At 41.8% G+C, this 21,897-nt stretch overlaps 1 protein-coding gene across 2 annotated transcripts in view; it reads right to left on the bottom strand.

The window, feature by feature from the left end:
• dock1 (dedicator of cytokinesis 1) overlaps nucleotides 1–21,897 on the bottom strand; it is an 816,280-nt gene that overhangs the window by 165,995 nt on the left and 628,388 nt on the right. For both annotated transcript variants that reach the window (XM_070876753.1, XM_070876754.1), the window contains exon 33: nucleotides 15,713–15,861. In XM_070876753.1, the coding sequence (XP_070732854.1) occupies nucleotides 15,713–15,861 (149 nt within the window). The remainder of the gene's footprint in view (nucleotides 1–15,712; nucleotides 15,862–21,897) is intronic.

The following is a 21,897-nucleotide window of genomic DNA, read 5'->3' as shown; positions in this document are numbered from 1 at the left end:
CCAGCACTGAGCCCTGAGGCACCCCACTAGTCACTGCCTGCCATTCTGAAAAGGACCCGATTATCCCGACTCTCTGTTTCCTGTCTGCCAACCAGTTCACTATCTGCGTCAGTACGTTATCCCCAATACTATGTGCCTTAATTTTGCACACCAATCTCTTGTGTGGGACCTTGTCAAAAGCCTTTTGGAAGTCCAAGTACACCACACCCACTGGTTCTCCCTTATCCACTCTACTAGTTACATCCTCAAAGAATTCTAGAAGATTTGTCGCGTGATTTCCCTTTCATAAATCCATGCTGACTTGGACCGATCCTGTCACTGCTTTCCAAATGCACTGCTATTTCATCTTTAAAAACTGATTCCAACATTTTGCCCACTACTGATGTCAGGCTAACCGGTCTATAATTACACGATTTCTCTCTCCCTCCTTTCTTAAAAAGTGGTGTTACATTAGCTACCCTCCAGTCCATAGAAACTGATCCCTAGTCGATAGACTGTTGGAAAATGATCACCAATGCATCCACTATTTCTAGGGCCACTTCCTTAAGTACTCTGGGATGCAGACTATCAGGTCCCGGGGATTTATCGGCCTTCAATCCCATCAATTTCCCTAACACAATTCCCGCCTAATAAGGATTTCCTTCAGTTCTTCCTTCTCACTGGACCCTCGGTCCCCTAGTATTTCCGGAAGGTTATATGTGTCTTCCTTTGTGAAAACAGAACCAAAAGTATTTGTTCAACTGGTCCGCCATTTCTTTGTTCCTCATTATAAATTCACCTGAATCTGACTGCAAGGTACCTACGTTTGTCTTCACTAATCTTGTTCTCTTCACATAACTATATAAGCTTTTGCAGTCAGTTTTTATGTTCTCAGCAAACTTCCTCTCATACCCTATTTTCCCCCTCCTAATTAAACCCTTTGTCTTCCTCTGCTGAATTATAAAATTCTCCCAGTTCTCAGGTTTGCTGCTTTTTTTGGCCAAATTATATGACTCTTCCTTTGATTTAACACTGTCCTTAATTTCCCTTGTTAGCCACGGTTGTGCCACCTTCCCCGTTTTATTTTTACTCCAGACAGGGATGTGCAATTGTTGAAGTTCATCCATGTGATCTTCAAAAGTTTGCCATTGCTTATCCCTTGAAATATCATTCGCCAGTTTATTCTAGCCAATTCACGTCTCATACCATCGAAGTTACCTTTCCTTAAGTTCAGGACGCTAGTCTCTGAATTAACTGTGTCACTCCCCATCTTAATAAAGAATTCTACCATATTGGGTCACTCTTTCCCAAGGGGCTTTGCACAACAAGATTGCTAATTAGTCCTTTCTCATAACACATCACACAGTCTAGGATGGCCAGCCCTTTAGTTGGTTCCTCGACATAATGGTCCAGAAAACCATCCCTAATACACTCCAGGAAATCCTCCTCCACCGCATTGCTACCAGTTTGGTTAGCCCAATCAATATGTAGATTAAAGTCGCCCATGATAACTGCTGTACCTTTATTGCACGCATCCCTAATTTCTTGTTTGATGCTGTCCCCAACCTCACTACTACTGTTTGGTGGTCTGTTCACAACTCCCACTACCGTTTTCTGCCCTTTGTATTCCGTAGCTCCACCCATACCGATTCCACATCATCCAAGCTAATGTCCTTCCTTACTATTGCGTTAATTTCCTCCTTAACCAGCAACGTCACCCCACCTCCTTTTCCTTTCAGTCTATCCTTCCTGAATGTTGAATACCCCTGGATGTTATGTTCCCAGCCTTGGTAACCCTGGAGCCATGTCTCTGTGATGTCAATTACATCATATCCGTTAACAGCTATCTGTGCAGTTACTTCGTCCACCTTATTACGAATACTCCTTGCATTGAGGCACAGAGCCTTCAGGCTTGTCTTTTTAACACATTTTGTCCCTTTAGAATTTTGCTGTAATGTGGCCCTTTTCGCTTTTTGCCTTGGATTTCTCTGCCCTCCACTTTTACTTTTCTTCTTTCTATCTTTTGCTTCTGCCTCCATTCTACTTCCCTCTGTCTCCCTGCATAGATTCCCATCCCCCTGCCATATTAGTTTAACCCCCTCTCCAACAGCTCTCGCAAACACTCCCGCTAGGACATTGGTTCCGGTCCTGCCCAGGTGCAGACCGTCTGGTTTGTACTGATCCCACCTCCCCCAGAACCGGTTCCAATGTCCCAGGAATTTGAATCCCTCCCTTCTGCACCACTCCTTAAGCCACGTATTCATCTGAGCTATCCTGCGATTCCTACTCTGACTAGCAAGTGGCACTGGTAGCAATCCTGAGATTATTACCTTTGAGGTCCTACTTTTAAAATTTAACTCCTAACTCCCTAAATTCATCTTGTAGGACCTCATCTCATTTTTTACCGAGCTCGTTGAAGAATGGATTACTCTTCTTGCTCATATAAAGTTATGCTCAACCTTTCCGAACACATGTAGGTTTTTCTTGGTTAACAATTTTGAAAGAATATGAATTCAGTCATTCAACTTAAAAAAAAATAAACAAGAGAGAAAAATACATATTCTCCACAAGAAAAACTTCCAGAACCAAAGATAATGTAGGTAACAGAAGCTATTGTGTAAGGATCACTATTTCGCTACTCGATTGCCTCACTAATCAGTAGAAGTTCGGCCAATTGCGATCCACTCTCCTGATAACATCACAATGGATTAATAGCCGAATATTAAAAGCAACCTTGGATAACCTTCCTCAAGCATAGTTTTGTTAATCTTCACATTTGCCTGAGACATAGGCAGATGATCAGGAATATACAATAAAAATGATTGGTGCAGAGCATGGTTCAGTTATCAATGGCTGTTCGATAGTATGCAAGACCTCTGTGGCTTAAACAGTATGCTAATCTGCATTTTGTACACGTTTGCTTGTGAATGTCACTTTATATATTTTGTTTCCGAAATGGCTATCCCTTGCTTAGGGATAGCTCTGACCAGGAAGCAATTATTTTTGGACAATATATCAAAGAACAGTAAGTAGCAACAGACATTCTGTTGGGATCCAATAACTGCCTGATAAAGAACTAACTTTACAAACTTCTCCCTTCCGACTAAACCTGTAGCGACTGCACCTCGAGAGTGAATCAGGCAATTGGGCGCACACTTGAAAAGGATTAATTTTCAGGATTATGGGGAAAAAGCTGGGGTCTGGACGAAATTGGACAGCTCGTTCAAAGAGCCGGCACAGGCACAACGGGACAAATGGCCTCCTTCTGTGCCGTAAATTTCTACGCTTCTATATGAAAATCCATAGATAGAGCAACCAATTTTTTGTTGATCTTCAGAGCATCATTTTCACAAATCTCTGTCCAAGGGGCTGGTATGGTGTAGTGGTAGTATTGTGTTAGAAACATAGAAAATAGGTGCAGGAGTAGGTCGTTCGGCCCTTCGAGCCTGCACCACCATTCAATATGATCATGGCTGATCATGCAACTTCAGTACCCCACTCTTGCCTTCTCTCCATACCCCCTGATCCCTTTAGCTGTAAGAGCCACATCTAACTCCCTTTTGAATATATCCAACGAACTGGACTCAACAACTTTCTGTGGTAGAGAATTCCACAGGTTCACAATTCTCTGGGTGAAAAAGTTTCTCCTCATCTCGGCCCTATATGGCTTACCCCTTATCCTTGGACTGTGACCCCTGGTTCTGGACTTCCCCAAAATCGGGAACATTCTTCCTGCATCTAACCTGTCCAATCCCGTCAGAATTTTATATCATTCTTCTAAATTCCAGTGAATATAAGCCTAGTCGATCCAGTCTTTCTTCATATGTCAGTCCTGCCATCCCGGGAATCAATCTGGTGAACCTTCGCTGCACTCCCTCAATAGCAAGAATGTCCTTCCGCAGATTAGGAGACCAAAACTGCACACAATACTCAAGGTGTGGTCTCTCCAAGGCCCTGTGCAACTGCAGCAAGACCTCCCTGCTCCTATACTCAAATCCTCTCGTTATGAAGGCCAACATGCCATTTGCTTTCTTTACTGCCTGCTGCACCTGTATGCCTACTGTCAATGACTGATGTACCATAACACCCAGGTCTCGTTGCACCTCCCCTTTTACTAATCTGTCACCATTCAGATAATAATCTGCCTTCCTGTTTTTGCTACCAAAGTGGATAACCTCACACTTATCCACATTATATTGCATCTGCCATGCATTTGCCCACTCACCTAACCTGTCCAAGTCACCCTGCAGCCTCTTAGCATCCTCCTCACAGCTCACATTGCCACCCAGCTTAGTGTCATCTGCAAACTTGGAGATATTACATTCAATTCCTTCATCTGAATCATTCATATATATTGTAAATAGCTGGGGCCCCAGCACTGAACCTTGCGGTACCCCATTAGTCACTGCCTGCCATTCTGAAAAAGACTGTTTATTCCCACTCTTTGCTTCCTGTCTGCCAACCAGTTCTCTATCCACGTCAATACATTACTCTCAATCCCATGTAACTTAATTTTGCACTCTAATCTCTTGTGTGGGACCTTGGCAAAAACCTTTTGAAACTCCAAATACGCCACATCCACTGGTTCTCCCTTATCCACTCTACTAGTTACATCCTCAAAAAATTCCAAAAGATTTGTCAAGCATGATTTCCCTTTCATAAATCCATGCTGATCCTGTCACTGCTTTCCAAATGCGCTGCTATTAGATCTTTAATAATTGATTCCAGCATTTTCCCCACGACCGATGTCAGGCTATTACCGGTCTATAATTCCCTGTTTTCTCTCTCCATTCTTTTTTAAAAAGTGGGGTTACATTAGCTACCCTCCAATCCATAGGAACTGATCCAGAGTCCATGGAATGTTGGAAAATGACCACCAATGCATCTACTATTTCCAGGGCCACTTCCTTAAGTACTCTGGGATGCAGACTATCAGGCCCTGGGGATTTATCAGCCTTCAATCCCATCAATTTCCCTAACACCATTTCCTGACTAATAAGGATTTCCCTCAGTTCCTCCTTCTCGCTAGACCCTCGGTCCCCTAACATTTTTGGGAGGTTATTCGTGCCTTCCTTAGTGAAGACAGAACCAAATTCCATTGTAGCATGAGAAGCCAACAAAGTGCCCTAGAATCCACTGTGAATTATATCATATCAATGTTGTTCTTTAACTCCTCGAGTCAATGCCACTTTGGGTGTTGAGCATACCGAATGGCAGCCACATTATATTGGTCCCACACAATGGATGTTTAAGCCTCTCCCAAAACCAGTACTCTAATATAAAAACACAGGCAATGCATTACACGGTGTTTATGTATCTGCACAAAAAGGTGGACCACAAAATGTGTACTCAGTACTGTAAGGTACAACAGGAGCATTTCATGCGGGTAATCATGCGTAACAGAGTAACAGAGCACTGCACTCTCTTTTTCTCCATATCTTCTCACTGATCAGTCTCTCCTGATTATAGTCACATTTCCTTGTTGATGTTCTCTGTAAATTTGTATCAATAAAAAGAAAAAATGTGCAAATAATGGAAATGTGAAATGAAATAGTAAATGGTGGAAAGACACAGCAGGTCAATCAGCAACTGTAAAAAGACAGGTTAATATTTTGGATGTAGATCCTGTATCAGCGCCTGTCTTTTCTCTTTAAAACTGCTATGTACTTCCAGCATTTTATGTTTTTATTCCTCTGATTCTCATAGAAACATAGAAAATAGGTGCAGGAGTAGGCCATTCGGCCTTTCGAGCCTGTACCGCCATTCAATGAGTTCATGGCTGAACATGCAACTTCAGTACCCCATTCCTGCTTTCTCGCCATACCCCTTGATCCCCCTAGTAGTACGGACTACATCCAACTCCTTCTTGAATATATTTAGTGAATTGGCCTCAACAACTTTCTGTGGTAGAGAATTCCACAGGTCCACCACTCTCTGGGTGAAGAAGTTTCTCCTCATCTTAGTCCTAAATGGCTTACCCCTTATCCTTAGGCTGTGACCCCTGGTTCTGGACTTCCCCAACATTGGGAACATTCTTCCTGCATCAAACCTGTCTAAACCCATCAGAATTTTAAACGTTTCTATGAGATCCCCTCTCATTCGTCTGAACTCTAGTGAATACAAGCCCAGTTGATCCAGTCTTTCTTGATATATCAGTCCCGCCATCCCGGGAATCAGTCTGGTGAACCTTCGCTGCACTCCCTCAACAGCAAGAATGTCCTTCCTCAGGTTAGGAGACCAAAACTGTACACAATACTCCAGATGTGGCCTCACCAAGGCCCTGTACAACTGTAGTAACACCTCCCTGCCCCTGCACGCAAATCCCCTCGCTATGAAGGCCAACATGCCATTTGCTTTCTTAACCGCCTGCTGTACCTGCATGCCAACCTTCAATGACTGATGTACCATGACACCCAGGTCTCTTTGCACCTCCCCTTTTCCTAATCTGTCACCATTCAGATAATAGTCTGTCTCTCTGTTTTTACCACCAAAGTGGATAACCTCACGTTTATCCACATTATACTTCATTTGCCATGCATTTGCCCACTCACCGAACCTATCCAAGTCACTCTGCAGCCTCATAGCATCCTCCTCGCAGCTCATACTGCCACCCAACTTAGTGTCATCCGCAAATTTGGAGATACTACATTTAATCCCCTCGTCTAAATCATTAATGTACAATGTAAACAGCTGGGGCCCCAGCACAGAACCTTGCGGTACCCCACTAGTCATTGCCTGCCATTCTGAAAAGTACCCATTTACTCCTATTCTTTGCTTCCTGTCTGCCAACCAGTTCTCAATCTACGTCAGCACACTATCCCCAATCCCATGTGCTTTAACTTTGCACATTAATCTCTTGTGTGGGACCTTGTCGTAAGCCTTCTGAAAGTCCAAATACACCACATCAACTGGTTCTCCCTTGTCCACTCTACTGGAAACATCCTCAAAAAATTCCAGAAGATTTGTCAAGCATGATTTTCCTTTCACAAATCCATGCTGACTTGGACCTATCATGTCACCTCTTTCCAAATGCGCTGCTATGACATCCTTAATAATTGATTCTATCATTTTACTCACTACCGATGTCAGGCTGACCGATCTATAATTCCCTGATTTCTCTCTCCCTCCTTTTTCAAAAAGTGGGGTTACATTGGCTACCCTCCACTCGATAGGAACTGATCCAGAGTCTATGGAATGTTGGAAAATGACTGTCAATGCATCCGCTATTTCCAAGGCCACCTCCTTAAGTACTCTGGGATGCAGTCCATCAGGCCCTGGGGATTTATCAGCCTTCAGTCCCATCAATTTCCCCAACACAATTTCCCGACTAATAAGGATTTCCCTCAGTTCCTCCTTCTTACTAGACCCTCTGACCCCCTTTATATCCGGAAGGTTGTTTGTGTCCCCCTTAGTGAATACCGAAGCAAAGTACTTGTTCAATTGGTCTGCCATTTCTTTGTTCCCAGTTATGACTTCCCCTGATTCTGACTGCAGGGGATCTACGTTTGTCTTTACTAACCTTTTTCTCTTTACATATCTATGGAAGCTTTTGCAGTCCATTTTAATGTCCCCTGCAAGCTTCCTCTCGTACTCCATTTTCCCTGCCCTAATCAAACCCTTTGTCCTCCTCTGCTGAGTTCTAAATTTCTCCCAGTCCCGGATTCGCTGCTATTTCTGGCCAATTTGCATGCCACTTCCTTGGCTTTAATACTATCCCTGATTTCCCTAGATAGCCACGGTTGAGCCACCTTCCCTTTTTTATTTTTACGCCTGACAGGAATGTACAATTGTTGTAATTCATCCATGCGGTCTCTAAATGTCTGCCATTGTCCATCCACAGTCAACCCCTTAAGTATCATTAGCCAATCTATCCTAGCCAATTCACGCCTCATACCTTCAAAGTTACCCTTCTTTAAGTTCTGGACCATGGTCTCTGAATTAACTGTTTCATTCTCCATCCTCATGTAGAATTCCACCATATTATGGTCACTCTTCCCCAAGGGGTTCTCGACTGCTTTTCTTCTCTCCTTCTGTGAACTCTGCCACTTTTTCTCCCTTGGCTCATTCAATTTTTTTGTTGCTAGTCCATGCCCCAATGCACTTGAGCACAACCTACTGCAATATCTATTTCATGCTAACCTTATTTTGTAAAGTCAGCTTTTTGCTCCTTTTTACTCTCTTTTCCATATAACTCTCCAATTTATGGTTGCTAAATGTGAATAGTGGGCCAAAAGAACACAAACTGAGATTAAGGCAATTGAAAGGGAAAGGATAGAGACAATTAATCTCAATGTGCTTGATGCTGGCATTGGTGTGCCAAAAATTAGGTATTTCTTTGTCCATAATGTATCATGGCAATGGTTTATTTCTTTCTGTCAGAGTATACAAGGGTTAAAATCCAGGTTCACACTCAGAAAATGGCATACTTTCTTTTGACACAATGGTCCCAAAACAGATATTGGGGGTAATTTTAACCACCCCCATGGCGAGTGGGGGAGGAGACGCGTGGGGGTTAAAAATGAAAAACTGGGAAACCTGAACCCCAACTTCTGGATTTAACTGAGGGAGTTGGGGGCAGGCAATTAGCCCACGATGTCCGATTCCCCTCATCACCCCCCCGCGATGTCCGATTCCCCTCATCACCCCCCGCGATGTCCGATTCCCCTCATCACCCCCCGCGATGTCCGATTCCCCTCACCCCCCGCGATGTCCGATTCCCCTCACCTCCTGCGATGTCTTCCCCTCCCACCCCCGTGAGTCAGATTCCCTTCACCCCCATACGATGTCCGATTCTTCACCACCACTCTTCCCCCCCACCCACCGGCCCGCCATGATGTCTGATTCCCCTCACCTCCTGCGATATCTGATTTCTGATACTTCTCGGTTTCCTGTACTAGAATCCAACCTCCCCCACTCTTTTCCTGGCTCCCAAGCTCTTATCGGGCTCATTATCTCTGTTGCATGTATCCAAAACGAGAAAGCAATCAATTTAAATACAAGCAAGTTGTGATTTTTTTTTACTCTTATGATACATGTATTTAAACTTCCTTGGTCCTGGTCAATTGTTTCTCAGCCAATTGAGCAGTCCATCTGAAGCACAGATAGCTAGGACAGAGGCAGTGTGGCTTTCAGCAACAAATCGTATCGTAAGGTTAGGAACCTTGGGCCCAAGTTTCAGGACGTGCCTAAAACGCGCAACCCGGACCTGGACGCCCGTTTCTCGTGCCAGAAAGTGCGCCTAAAAATAAACTTACAGATTCTCCGTCTCCCTGCAGGTCTTCTGCAGCTAGGCGCGGCGCAGCACGAGCTGTAGGGGGCGGAGCTAGGTCCCTGCGCTGAAAACAGTACCGGGACCTCTGCACATGCGCGCTACAGTGGGCACGCATGTGCAGTAGCTCCAGACGGCCAAAACTGTGCAAGGGGCCCGAAGCACGCAGCCCCTAGCCCTGGCCGAATGGCCTCACTGGGGCTGTGTGCATAAGGCTGCCTCCCACGCCCAGCTCCTGCTTCCTCCCGACCCAACTCCCCCCCTCCAGCGACCCAACCTCCGCGACTCCCTCTCCCCCCCGCCAGCGACCCAGCTTCCGCGACTCCCTCTCCCCCCCTACCCCCTCATGACTCTCTCCCACCCCCCGGCCCTCTGCGACTCCCCCCCCCCCCCCACCGACTCTCTCTCACCACCCCCCACCCCCCCCCCCCCCCCCGAGACCCGACGCCACCTACCTGTAAATCTAGCCCGAGGTCTTGGGCCCGACCGTTCAGCCTCCTTCTCTCCCTCCCCCCTCTCTCCCTCCCTCCTCTCTCCTTCCCTCCCTCCCTCCCCCCTCTCTCCCTCCCTCCTCTCTCCTTCCCTCCCTCCCTCCCTCCTCTCTCCCTCCCGCCTCTCTCCTTCCCTCCCTCCCTACATCCTCTCTCCTTCCCTCCCTCCCGCCCTACATCCCCCCCTTCTCCCCCTCCCCCCCACCTCCCCCTCCCACCCCCCTTCTTCCCCTCCCCCTACCTTCTTCCCCTCCCCCTCCCACCCCTTCTTCCCCTCCCCCTCCCCTCGCTGTCAGAAACACAGACACTGACAGACAGAGAGTGAGAGACAGACACTGACAGACAGAGAGTGAGAGACACACACAGACAGACAGAGAGATAGAGACACTGACAGAGACACACTGGGGGGGGCCGTCCCAGCACACTGTTGGAGGACTCCCGGTGCTGCAGTCGGTAAGTAGAAAATGTTTTATTTATTGATTTTTAAAACATTTTTTATTTTTTATTAATTTTTTTTGATTGATTTATTGATGTATTTATCATTTATTATTGATGATGGCTCTTTATTTGTAAAACTGAAGTGTTTAATGTTTGTAAACTTCCCTTTAAACCCCCCCACCCCCCATTCCCTACGCCTAATTTGTAACCTACGCCTGATTTTCTAAAGTGTAGACAAGGTTTTTTCAAACATACAAAAATCTTCACTTACTCCATTCTAAGTTAGTTTGGAGTAAGTTTTCACTGCCGAAACTTTGAAAACAGGCGTAAGTGGCCGGACACTCCCCCTTTTGAAAAAAAAATTCTGTTCCAAAGTGAAACTGTTCTAACTGACTAGAACTGGAGCAAACTAAATGCCGAGAATTTGAATTTCTAAGATACTCCATTCTAAACCAGTTGCTCCAAAAAATCAGGAGCAACTCAGGCCGAAACTTGGGCCCCTTGTGTCTGGTCCAGTTCACGTTGCAGTTTAGCACAGCATGCACAACTATTTGTTACTTTTATTTTTTGAGGAGTGACAGTTAATCTTTCAATTACTGTAAATCTGCAGTGCGTCCCTGTTCACTTATCCCTTTGATATTTAAAAAATCTCTTTGGCAGTTTATAGTTTAAGTCAGTAGATTGCGTACTCCAAAATCTTCTAAAGTTGAGGAAGATCATGCAATGTTAACAAGTAAGTCAAAATCCAGTTACGAGTGCTCCCTATTCAAGTTCATACGATGATTTTAACAAAAAAAGAGTTTAAAGACCAGCAATTTTTGTTCTCTTTTACCTAGATTACTGTATTAGTGAAATAAAAGCTACATATTTCTAAGTAAATCACCAGTTACTAAAACTCTGTCCTACAGTCCCATGTGGTTGACTGTAGCCTTGACCTATGGCTTTCATTTTATTATAATTATACATATGTATATTTCTGCTATAGTACTTAAAAAAACAGAACCTGGTGCGCTTCCATAATTAGGTAATCTGTTCTTCATGAAAGCAAAAACAAACTAATTCCTTTAGAAATAACGAGCAAGAAGTCCAAAATTTTTCATATTTTAAGAACTTTACAAAAAATTCTAAGTGTCAAACAAGTTTAGATTGCATTTGAAAGTTATGACATCAACAGGAACTTACATTTCTATAACAATCCTCACAAAGATTGCTTTACAGGGCAGAGAGAAAAATAGTGTTCACTGAGATGGAGGGAAAAATACAACAGAGTTGGGAGGGGAAAAGCATGTCAAAAGAGGCATTTAAAAGCAGGGAAGAAAATGGCAAAGCAGAAGGTGCTCGGTAGTAAGTTTCAGAGGGCAAATGATATAATGGCTGAAGAAGAGACCATCCATGGTGAAATGGATAAGGTGGGAAACAAGGAGCAAACTGATTTGGAGAAGCAGAGGGCGCATTCAAGGACCTGGAAAGATATGAGCAACAAAGGGTGCGGATTTAGACCAGTATAGATTTGAAAGCAAGGATGGGATTATTAAAATCAATTTGCACAGAGAGCCAGTGAAGCTTGGCAAACACAGGGGGCAATGGGAGTATAGGTTATTATGCGGATGAAGACAGAAGCTGTGGTGTTCTGAATAAATTTAAGTTGTGGAGAGTGGAAATGAGTAAGCCAGCAAAGAGAGCGGTGATGGAGAGGTAGGGATAGAGCTAAGTGTTACTTCGTAGCCATCCAATGCTCATAGTTGTTTCATATATTTGCATTTTACGCAAAACATATAAATGTGTACATGATGCCCAGCTATATAAATGGACATGGCCATATCATGAATGTGTAAAGCATCACAAAAATTTTCATAATATTCTTACAAAACACCATGAATTAAAAAGGCTTAAAATTAAAATGTGAAGTTTCCCCAATGGCTTAAATGTGTCACCTGTTGTGGCACTGAGGCATATAGACTAGAAGGTTTCATGTTTGAATCTCTTCTATACTGAATTAGCTGCATTGATCTTGAGCAGTAGTTGGGGTAATACATTTGGCCTCAGCATCACTATGCTGGAGGGAAAAAAATTAGCTCTCGATCACTATCCCTGCATGAAAGTCTGAGCGTTTGAACATTTGGCGAGGATGAAATCAGGCATTGCTCTGGTGTCAACTTTACTAAACTCAATGCTTAATTTCATACATTAAGTTATGCGACTTGGGAAAGTTACCAATAGAGCCCATTCAAGTGTATCTCAAATAGTTTATTCCCAAATGGTAGAAGAGAGTACAAAAGGAAAAATACTGCGGATGCTGGAAATCTGAAATATAAACAGAAAATGTGGAAATACTCAGGAGGCCAGGCAGCATCTGAGGAGAGAGAAACAGTTATATCGTTTCAGGTCTATGATCGTTCATCAGAACCGGAGAATAGGGAGCAAATTGAAGGAAAAAGGAGGATTGAAAAAGTTAAAATGCCAACTCAGTCCAATTACTGATACAAAATTACCTGTAAAATATAAAATTAAAAATATAGGCGGAACTAGTAAAAGCCTTTTTAACTTGGAAAAAAGCTAGAAAATGTTACAATATTATAGTTAAATTTATGTACATCTCTAAAGAGTATCTGGTAGGATGTTTCATCATACCTTTTGAAAATAACACCTGCAGAATGATAAACAGTAACTGTTATCAGATCCAATATACTGAGGTCAGTTGCAGTAAGTTTAAATTGGATTTGAATGCAAAACTGCATGACTGTTCACAACTTCCAGTATAACATTTCTTTTATAGCCAGTAGCACTAAAGTACATTAGCACATTTTCATGCACATAATTAGAATCATAGAAACTTACAGCACAGAAGATCAATCGACCCACCTCGCCTGTGCTGGCTCTTTGAAAGAGCAGTCATGCTTAGTCTCACATCCCCTCATTTGTCTGTTACCCTGGAAGTTTCTCACCCTCAAGTACCTGTCCAACTCCCTTTTAAAATCATTTCTGGAATCAGCTTCTACCACCTTTACAGGTAGAGTGTTCCAGATCTCAACAGCTAAAAACATTCTCATCTCCCCTCTGCTTTGAATGAATAATTTGGCCAATTTTATTCTGTGGACAATTTTCATTCTGTAATCAGAAGCCACCACATCTTATGTTTTCAAACTAACTAGTACTATACAGTTGGCTTATGGTACGCTTTAAACTTGGCATTGAGTAAAAAAAAATTCCTTCAGGTTTGGTGCTTCTGCATAATTTTATATTGCCAAATCATAATGAATATTCTTTAGAATTAGAAATATTTTGCTGCAGTTTAGAAAAAAATAATGAAAGTTAGCAATTTCTTGTGCCCATCTCCAATTATCATGATATAGTATTGGTAGCGCTTCTGTGGTGTTGCTGATGCACAATGTGCAATAGTAATGCAGAGGATTACACGAGATGTACGGCACAGAAACGGCCATTCGGCCCAACCAGTCCATGTCAGCGTTTATGCTCCACTCGAGCTTCCTCCAGTCCTTCCTCATCTAAATCTATCAGCATAACCCTCTATTCCCTTCTCTAGCCCCCACTTAAATGCATCTATACTATTTGTTTCAACCACTCCCTGTAGTAGCGAGTGTCACATTCTTACCACTCTCTGGGTAAAGAAGTTTCTTCTGAATTCCCTATTTGATTTCTTGGTGACTAACTTATATTGATGGCCTCTAGTTATGCCCTTCCCCACTATATCTATCTCAGTGTATCTATCAAAACCTTTCATAATTTTAAAGACCTCTATTAGGAATCTCTCAATCTTCACTTTTCAAGAGAAAAGAGACCCAGTCTATTCATCCTTTCCTTATAAGTATACCCTTGATTTTTCTGGCATCATCCTTGTAAACCTTCTTCGCACCCTCTCCAGTGCCTCAATATCCTTTTTATAATATAGCAACGAGAACTGTACACAGTACTCCAAGTGTGGTCTCACCAAGGTTCAATACAAGTTTAGCATAGCTTCACTACTTTTCAATTCTATCCCTCTAGAAATAAACCCTAGTGCTGAGTTCGCTTTTTTATTGCCTTGTTAACCTGTGTCTCTACTTTTATTTGTGTATTTGTACTCAGAGATCCTTTTGCTCCTCTTCCCTACCCAGACTTGCACCTTCCAAGTAATAAGTCGCCTCCCTATTCTTCCTACCAAAATTTAATACCCCACATTTAGCAATGTTGAAATTCATTTGCCAATTATATGCCCATTCTGCAAGTTTATTAATGTCTTCCGTAATTTGTTGCAGTCTTCCTCAGTATTGACTCTCCCCACCAATTTGGTGTCATCCGTAAATTTAGAAATTGCGTTTTTGATTCCATCGTGTAAATCGTTAATATAAACTGTGAACAACAGTGGTCCCAGCACTGATCCTTGTGGAACACCACTTCTCACCTTCTGCCATTCTGAATGCCTGCTATTCAGTCCTCTCACCACTAGTGGCACTGTAGTATGAGTAACCCAGCTCTTCTCAGTATTTTGTTAATGACACATTTTGCTAAATCTTTCCAAATCTCACTTAATTGTAATTTATTTACTTAGTTAAAAATTCAAACTTTTACCTGTAAATTCAACCATGCACATCATTAAAAAACAGGCACTTGCACAAACACAGGCAGATATTTCAACACATTCATATATCCACCATAACAAACATTACCACACACACATACACAAAACTAACATATCACATATGAATACATACAGAAACATAAATTGCAGCAAATTTAGGTGCATCGCGCAACAAATAAACAAAACAAAGGCATAACCACATCACACCAACACAAAATCATATGCAAACAAATATCAGCAGCTTAAGACAACTCACTGTAAGCAACTCCACAGGACATCTGTGAGTAATATATTACATGTTTTACATATAGCACAAATTTCCTGTGTCACATTTATTTACTTTAAAATTTTGTTGATAACACCTCTATAGCTTTACAACAGTATAGTTCTACTACTCACCAGAAGCAAAGCTACAGAAGATCTGCTAATTTATTTTTAAAATGTACCCTAATTATTAAATGTGCTTTGATAGCGTTGCTTTACTAGATTTTACATTTCTGAAATAACTTATTTATGAGTGCCACATATGCGAGCAAAATAAATCTATCAAAAATGAAAGACCAAACACCATCTGCTTTAGTCTATATTTTATCTTGATTACAAAATTCATGTTTTAAAAGCCATTGAATACTTCATATAGAACAAGACCAGCATTTGTATCAGCAGTACACAATGCATTATGAGGATCTGTATTCCACTCCACTACTCTTGAGAAGTCACTGGAACACTACATATTCACTTACATACATACATCACATCAGAGAGAAATATCATTTTGGATAACTCTGTACATCGCATTAAACATCACTGAATAAACGAACATACAGTAAATAGAAAAGTGAAAATAAAGTTCATTTGCAGGCATAAATATTTTTTGCATGTGAATTTTAATTACAGATATGTATTGTAATCAAGACACAGCCATGTGGATTTCAATATGATCTTGAATTCACTTACCATCTGGAAACTTCTTGTCGAGTGAAATTCACATTGCATCATGTCAAAGAATATTGCAATAGTGGCTTTTCTCAGTTCAGTTTCTGGAATAAGAGTCATCTCCAAGATAGGACCCACCATTTCTGGGATAAATTTGATTTTGTGTTGGCCTTTAAGGAAAGAATTGCTTATAAATACAAAGAATTGTATTTTTGTCAGGAAAGAAAATACAGCTATAGTACATAATTAAGCAAACATACAAAATATGCTGTGTATTATTATAACAGTATCCCTCTTGATCACGAGCAATGAATAAAACAAGGAAATAAAGGCAATAGACCAGTTTTACTTAGCCAACATAAGTAGATAAAAATTGAAACATAAACTGTCAGTTTCTGCTTTCTGAAATGTATTGGTATTAATCTACTGCCTCACTGGCTCAGGCCACTTTTACAACCTCCAATTAGTGTGTTGCCATGCCTACAAAGCATATCCACAGTGAGTCCACAATATGCGAGTGACCTTACTGCACTGTCTATGCTAATTGTAAAAGCACATAGGTTGTGGCCACTGTAGAAGGGTTTTAAGGAAACCCACTGTGTATTTTCTCTTTCAAACCAGAAAACTAATGGAGCCACCAACTCCCTAAGTGAATTAGGCACTTAGACACAATTTTTTTTTAAATTTAAAGATTATGCATTTTATAAACCAGCAATGAATGACTTCCAAAATTATTTGCTCGATAAACATAAGAACATAAGAAACAGGAATAGGAATAGGCCATTTGGCCCCTCGAGCCTGCTCCACCATTCAATAAGATCATGGCTGATCTGATCATGGACTCAGCTCCACTTCCCTGCCCGCTCCCCATAACCCTTTACTCCCTTATTGCTCAAAAATCTGTCGATCTCTGCCTTAAATATATTCAATGACCCAGCCTTCACAGCTCTCTGGGGCAGAGAATTCCATAGATTTACAACCCTCAGAAAAGAAATTTCTCCTCATCTCAGTTTTAAATGAGCGACCCCTTATTCTAAGACTATGTCCCCTAGTTTTAATTTCCCCTATGAGTAGAAATATCCTCTCTGCATCCACCTTGTCAAGCCCCCTCATTATCTTATAAGTTTCAATAAGATCACCTTTCATTCTTCTGAACTTCAATGTGTATAGGCCCAACCTACTCAACCTATCCTCTTAAGTCAACCCCCTCATCTCCGGAATCAACCTTTTGAACCTTCTCTGAACAGCCTCCAATTCAAGTATATCCTTCATTAAATGAGACCAAAAGTGTACACAGTACTCCAGGTGTGGCCTCACCAATATCCTCTACAGTTGTAGTAGGACTTCTCTGCTTTTATACCCTATCCTCCTTGCAATAAAGGCCAACATTCCATTTGCCTTCCTGATTACTTGCTGTACCTGCATACTAACTTTTTGTGTTTCATGCACAAGGACCCCCAGTGTCTCTCTGTACTGCAGCACTTTGTAATGTTTCTCCATTTAAATAATAATTTGCTTTTCTATTATTTCTGCCAAAGTGGATAACCTCACATTTTCCCATATTATACTCCATCTGCCAAATTTTTGAACACCCACTTAGCCTGTCTATATCCCTTTGCATATTTTTTGTGTCCTCCTCACAATTTGCTTTCCCACCCATCTTTGTATCATCAGCTAACTTGGCTACATTACACTTGGTTCCTTCATCCAAGTCATTAATATAGATTGTAAATGGCTGAGGACCCAGCACCGATCCCTGCGGCACCCCACTAGTCACTGTTTGCCAACCGCTCCTATTAAGCGCCTTGGGATGTTTTGGGTGAGGAACACGACATGGGCAACCCCTCACTGGAACCATATATGAATAATGATTTGATGTCAAAAGGCCCACATATGCTCCTGAAATCGTGGTCAGAAATTGTTTGCGCTGTGAATTGGAAGCATGTGATTGCAGGCCCAATTTCTACAGCACTAGATTCCTGAGTGGCTCTAGTGGAGCTTTGCAAAATTAAAGCTTTAAATCTTTAAATTACATCCATCTGAAGGTTGTAGGAAATGACAAACCACATATACAAAAATATCTTCGACCTTGTGCAATTTGCAAAATTAACAAGTCTTGAACTAGACTGGAAGATGTGTGGAATAAGCCCTTGGCAAAAGCATCAATTAATTATTATTTTTTTAAATGGATAAGTGGGTGATTAAGATGGATTAAAGGCTGTAGCAACAGATAAAGATGATAAAATTGTCCACCGAAAGTCATGCTTTCTGTTTTGCTGGAAGCGTGTCATCTGTGAAATGTAAATAATCACCGTTAAATGATGGTTGTGGGGTCAGATTGATAATCTGGAGTTTCACTAGATTGCCTTTGAGAGCTGGGAGACATTCATCTCCTTGGAGGTTTTGGCCATCATTGCTCACCACCTCTAGGAGATTGGGAAGGTTGTTTAGGGACCCATCAGGGGGGAAAACATAACAGATTTGAAATGATAAAAGGTTTGATAGCCAATGGCCTTTTTTAATTCCTTACTTTATTTTATGCTGAGATATTTGTATTTTTTAGTCAGTTTGCAGATTGGAATTTTTACACAAAGTAGTTACTGCAGATAATATTCTACTTATGTTTTTCAAAAGCATGATCATGGTTATAATATATAACTTAAAAGCAGATTCAAACCAAGGAGTTATTTCACAATTTTCACTCATTTCAATGTTACCTGGAACATGGCACAAAAGATCAGAAGCAAGCCTGCTGGCATTTGCTTCAATCAACAGCTTTCGAAAAATAACTAATGAGCACTACATGCCAAATTTAGTTGCATAACAGCTGTTCCAACTGTTGAAGAACACTGTAAGAGAGTGCTATTAATAAGCTTTTGTAATTTAGATTTCTGAGCCTTATTTGCACTGGGTGGCAAGTGTGGTTAGCATTTCACAATCATAGACATCAGCATTCACATACCACCAAAAAACTTGCATGTCCAAATTTTGCTAGCAATTATTATGGATTTAAATATCCTTTCTTTGAAAAGAATAGCATCTCACAAAGCATGTCATACAAGATTGTTACACAGAAAATGAATAATTATCAAATATTTTTAAATTTCTGAAATATATACACCATAACTTACTTTTGAAATAAGCCACTATTCAACAAATATATATTAATAATCTCTACCAAAAACATTTTTGAAGCATATAGTGCCCGATTAATGGCATTCCAACATTAAGAATTTCCCTTCCAATAAAAAAAACTTGAAAAAAATGTTTGGCTTGCAAAGAAGAAATCTGGATTATCCCCCTCCGCACCTGTCATAGTGCTGGCTTTATTTGTGAAATAAAAGTAAAATGTCCCTTGCATGTACTCTCTCAGTATCCAGTCATATAATCAAACAACCTCATAAAGACTGCTTATTTCACTGTAACTACAATTATAGTGTAAATGCAGACTGAATCCAGAGTCATCGCCCAATCTGGTATTAGAGTAAAATTTTGTGGAGGAGGAAATCTCCTCCAGTTATAAATAGATGGTCATAGATAGGCTCTCTACAATTACAATTCCCTTGGGCAAACACTTATAGATGGGCGATGCATGTGCAGCTATCAGGAGGTGTACACGACTGCAGCAGTGAAAGCAAAAAAAACACAATTCAAAGAAATAACAGATTGTTGGCTCATAATATTCCTACTTTCTACAAGTAGCAGGCAGACTCACCAACATGTCTGACTTTGGGGCTCATCATCCGGTACCCATTTCATATGGGCACTGAACAAATGCAACACTGTTCAGTTACTGAGACCATATTATAGGATCCACATTTCATTAACATATTTTTTTGGTCCTGTAATGGACCTAGCGCAGGTCAAGCATGGCCAGCGCCATTGGCACTTAAACCATATGTGCAAAACACAACAGAGCAATAATATGTTGTCTATGCCTAATGCACTGTGGGCACTGAGCATCATATTAATGTGTTATAGTAGTAGCTAAGTCACAAGGCTGAGTACCTAATAATTTGTTGATAAAATATAAACATTTTATTTTTGCACCTGAGGAAAAAAGGATGAGTTCCAAGACTGTGTTGCAATTGAAGAGTTAAATCAATATCAAGCTATTAAAATGAAGCTTGAGTGGTATCTTCTGTTATTAGGACATCAACAATTATTGTAGCCTCTAATATATTGCACAGATTTTGTTTTCCCCTGGTATTGCTCATGGTGAATCTAAGGTTATTATGAGCGGGACGAGATCTGCTGGGATATGGAATTGGAGGAGGGGGTGCAGATCTTGAATTTGGAAAGAAATGTCAGACACTTTTGCCGAGAAACAGTGATTTTTTTCATTGATTCCTGGAAAATAAATAATTACTGTGTCTCCTACCCACTGCAGGTGTATGAACAATTTTTTGAATGATTTGATTGCTCATATTGCTGCTTTTTTAATTGGTATATTTTGCTCATGGCTACAGAGTTGATTTGTTGCTGCTTTGCAAAGATGAAATTTGAGCCAAAGGAAATGTAGCACGAGAGCATCGAACCTCTTGTGGGATTATTCACAGTAAGTTGGATGGTGCATTGTTTTATTCAAAAAAGACTATAGGGCCGAAATTGGCCTCTTCTGCTCCTGGAGGTGCAAAGGGTTTTTCGCTCACCTTGGGCAAGGGTTTTGTGGAAGCGCTAAGCAGTAACGTCTCACTCCTGCCAGCAGCGCCCGCTCGGCTGTGCCCGGCGACGATGACGTCCGGGATGGGAAATTTGGCCACACCCCATCACTTACCACCTGGCGGTGATGACAGCTTCAGCTATCGAGTTGGAGTCAAGAGTAGGCTGGAGGAGCGCTATTTAAAGGCGCCATCTTTACTAATCATTTTTGTCAGCATTACTCTTTGCAGCTTGCGAACACATAGGCTGAGTGGCTGGTGGACAGATTTCAGCGATTTTTACTTCAGGGACTGTTCTGTCTCCTAACTATTCCCTTGTATCATTGAGGCAGATCTGAAACCACAACATTTATATCGTTTCATGGGGGTTATGTTGGCACTCAACCTCCTGCTCCAACGTCACCGTTGGAGGCTGTCGGAGGTTACTTAGGCAGAGAGCAGGACAAGGAGCGGGAGAGGGAGTGCCACATGCTAGTCAGAGTAGGAATTGCAGAATAGCTAAGATGAATACATGGCTTGAGGAATGGTGCAAGAGGGAGGGATTCAAGTTCCTGGAACTTTGGAGCCAGTTCTGGGGGAGGTGGGACCAGTACAAACTGGACGGTCTGCACCTGGGCAGGACCGGAATCAATGTCCTAGGGGGACGTTGCTAGTTTGTTAGTGCTGCTGTGGAGGTGTAAAACTAATATGGCAGGGGGATGGGAACCTATGCAGGGAGACAGAGGGAAGTAGAATGGGGGCAGAAGCAAAAGATAGAAAGAAGAAAAGTAAAAGTGGAGGGCAGAGAAACCCAAGGCAAAAATTAAAAAGGGCCACATTCCAGCAAAATTCTTAAGGGGCAAAGTGTGTTAAAAAGACCAGCCTGGAGGCTCTATGCCTCAATGTGAGGAGTATTCGTAATAAGGTGGACGCAGGCAGCTATTAACGAATATGATATGGCTCCAGGGTGACCAAGGCTGGGAACTCAACATTCAGGGGTGTTCAACATTCAGGAAGGATAGACAGAAAGGAAAAGGAGGTGGGGTAGCGTTGCTGGTTAAAGAGGAAAGTAACGCAATAGTAAGGAAGGACATTAGCTTGGATGATGTGGAATCTGTATGGGTAGAGCTGTGGAATACCAAAGGGCAGAAAACGCTAGTGGGAGTTGTGTACAGACCACCAAACAGTAGTAGTGAGGTTGGGGACAGCATCAAACAAGAAATTAAGGATGCATGCAATAAGGGTACAGCAGTTATCATGGGTGACTTTAATCTACATATAGATTGGGCTAACCAAACTGGTAGCAGTACAGTGGAGGAGGATTTCCTGGAGTGTATTAGGGATGGTTTTCAAGACCAATATGTCGAGGAACCAACTAGAGGGCTGGCCATCCTAGACTGGGCGATGTGTAATGAGAAAGGATTAATTAGCAATCTTGGGGAAGAGTGACCATAATATGGTAGAATTCTTTATTAAGCTGGAGAGTGATACAGTTAATTCAGAGACTAGGGTCCTGACCTTAGGGAAAGGTAACTTCGATGGTGTGAGACGTGATTTGGCTAGAAT

The sequence above is a fragment of the Pristiophorus japonicus genome, chromosome 3 (assembly GCF_044704955.1).
Source record: "Pristiophorus japonicus isolate sPriJap1 chromosome 3, sPriJap1.hap1, whole genome shotgun sequence".
Classification (NCBI taxonomy): Eukaryota; Metazoa; Chordata; class Chondrichthyes; family Pristiophoridae; genus Pristiophorus; species Pristiophorus japonicus.
Note: the sequence above shows the minus strand (reverse complement) of the source record. Positions and strands in the feature narration are given on the sequence as shown.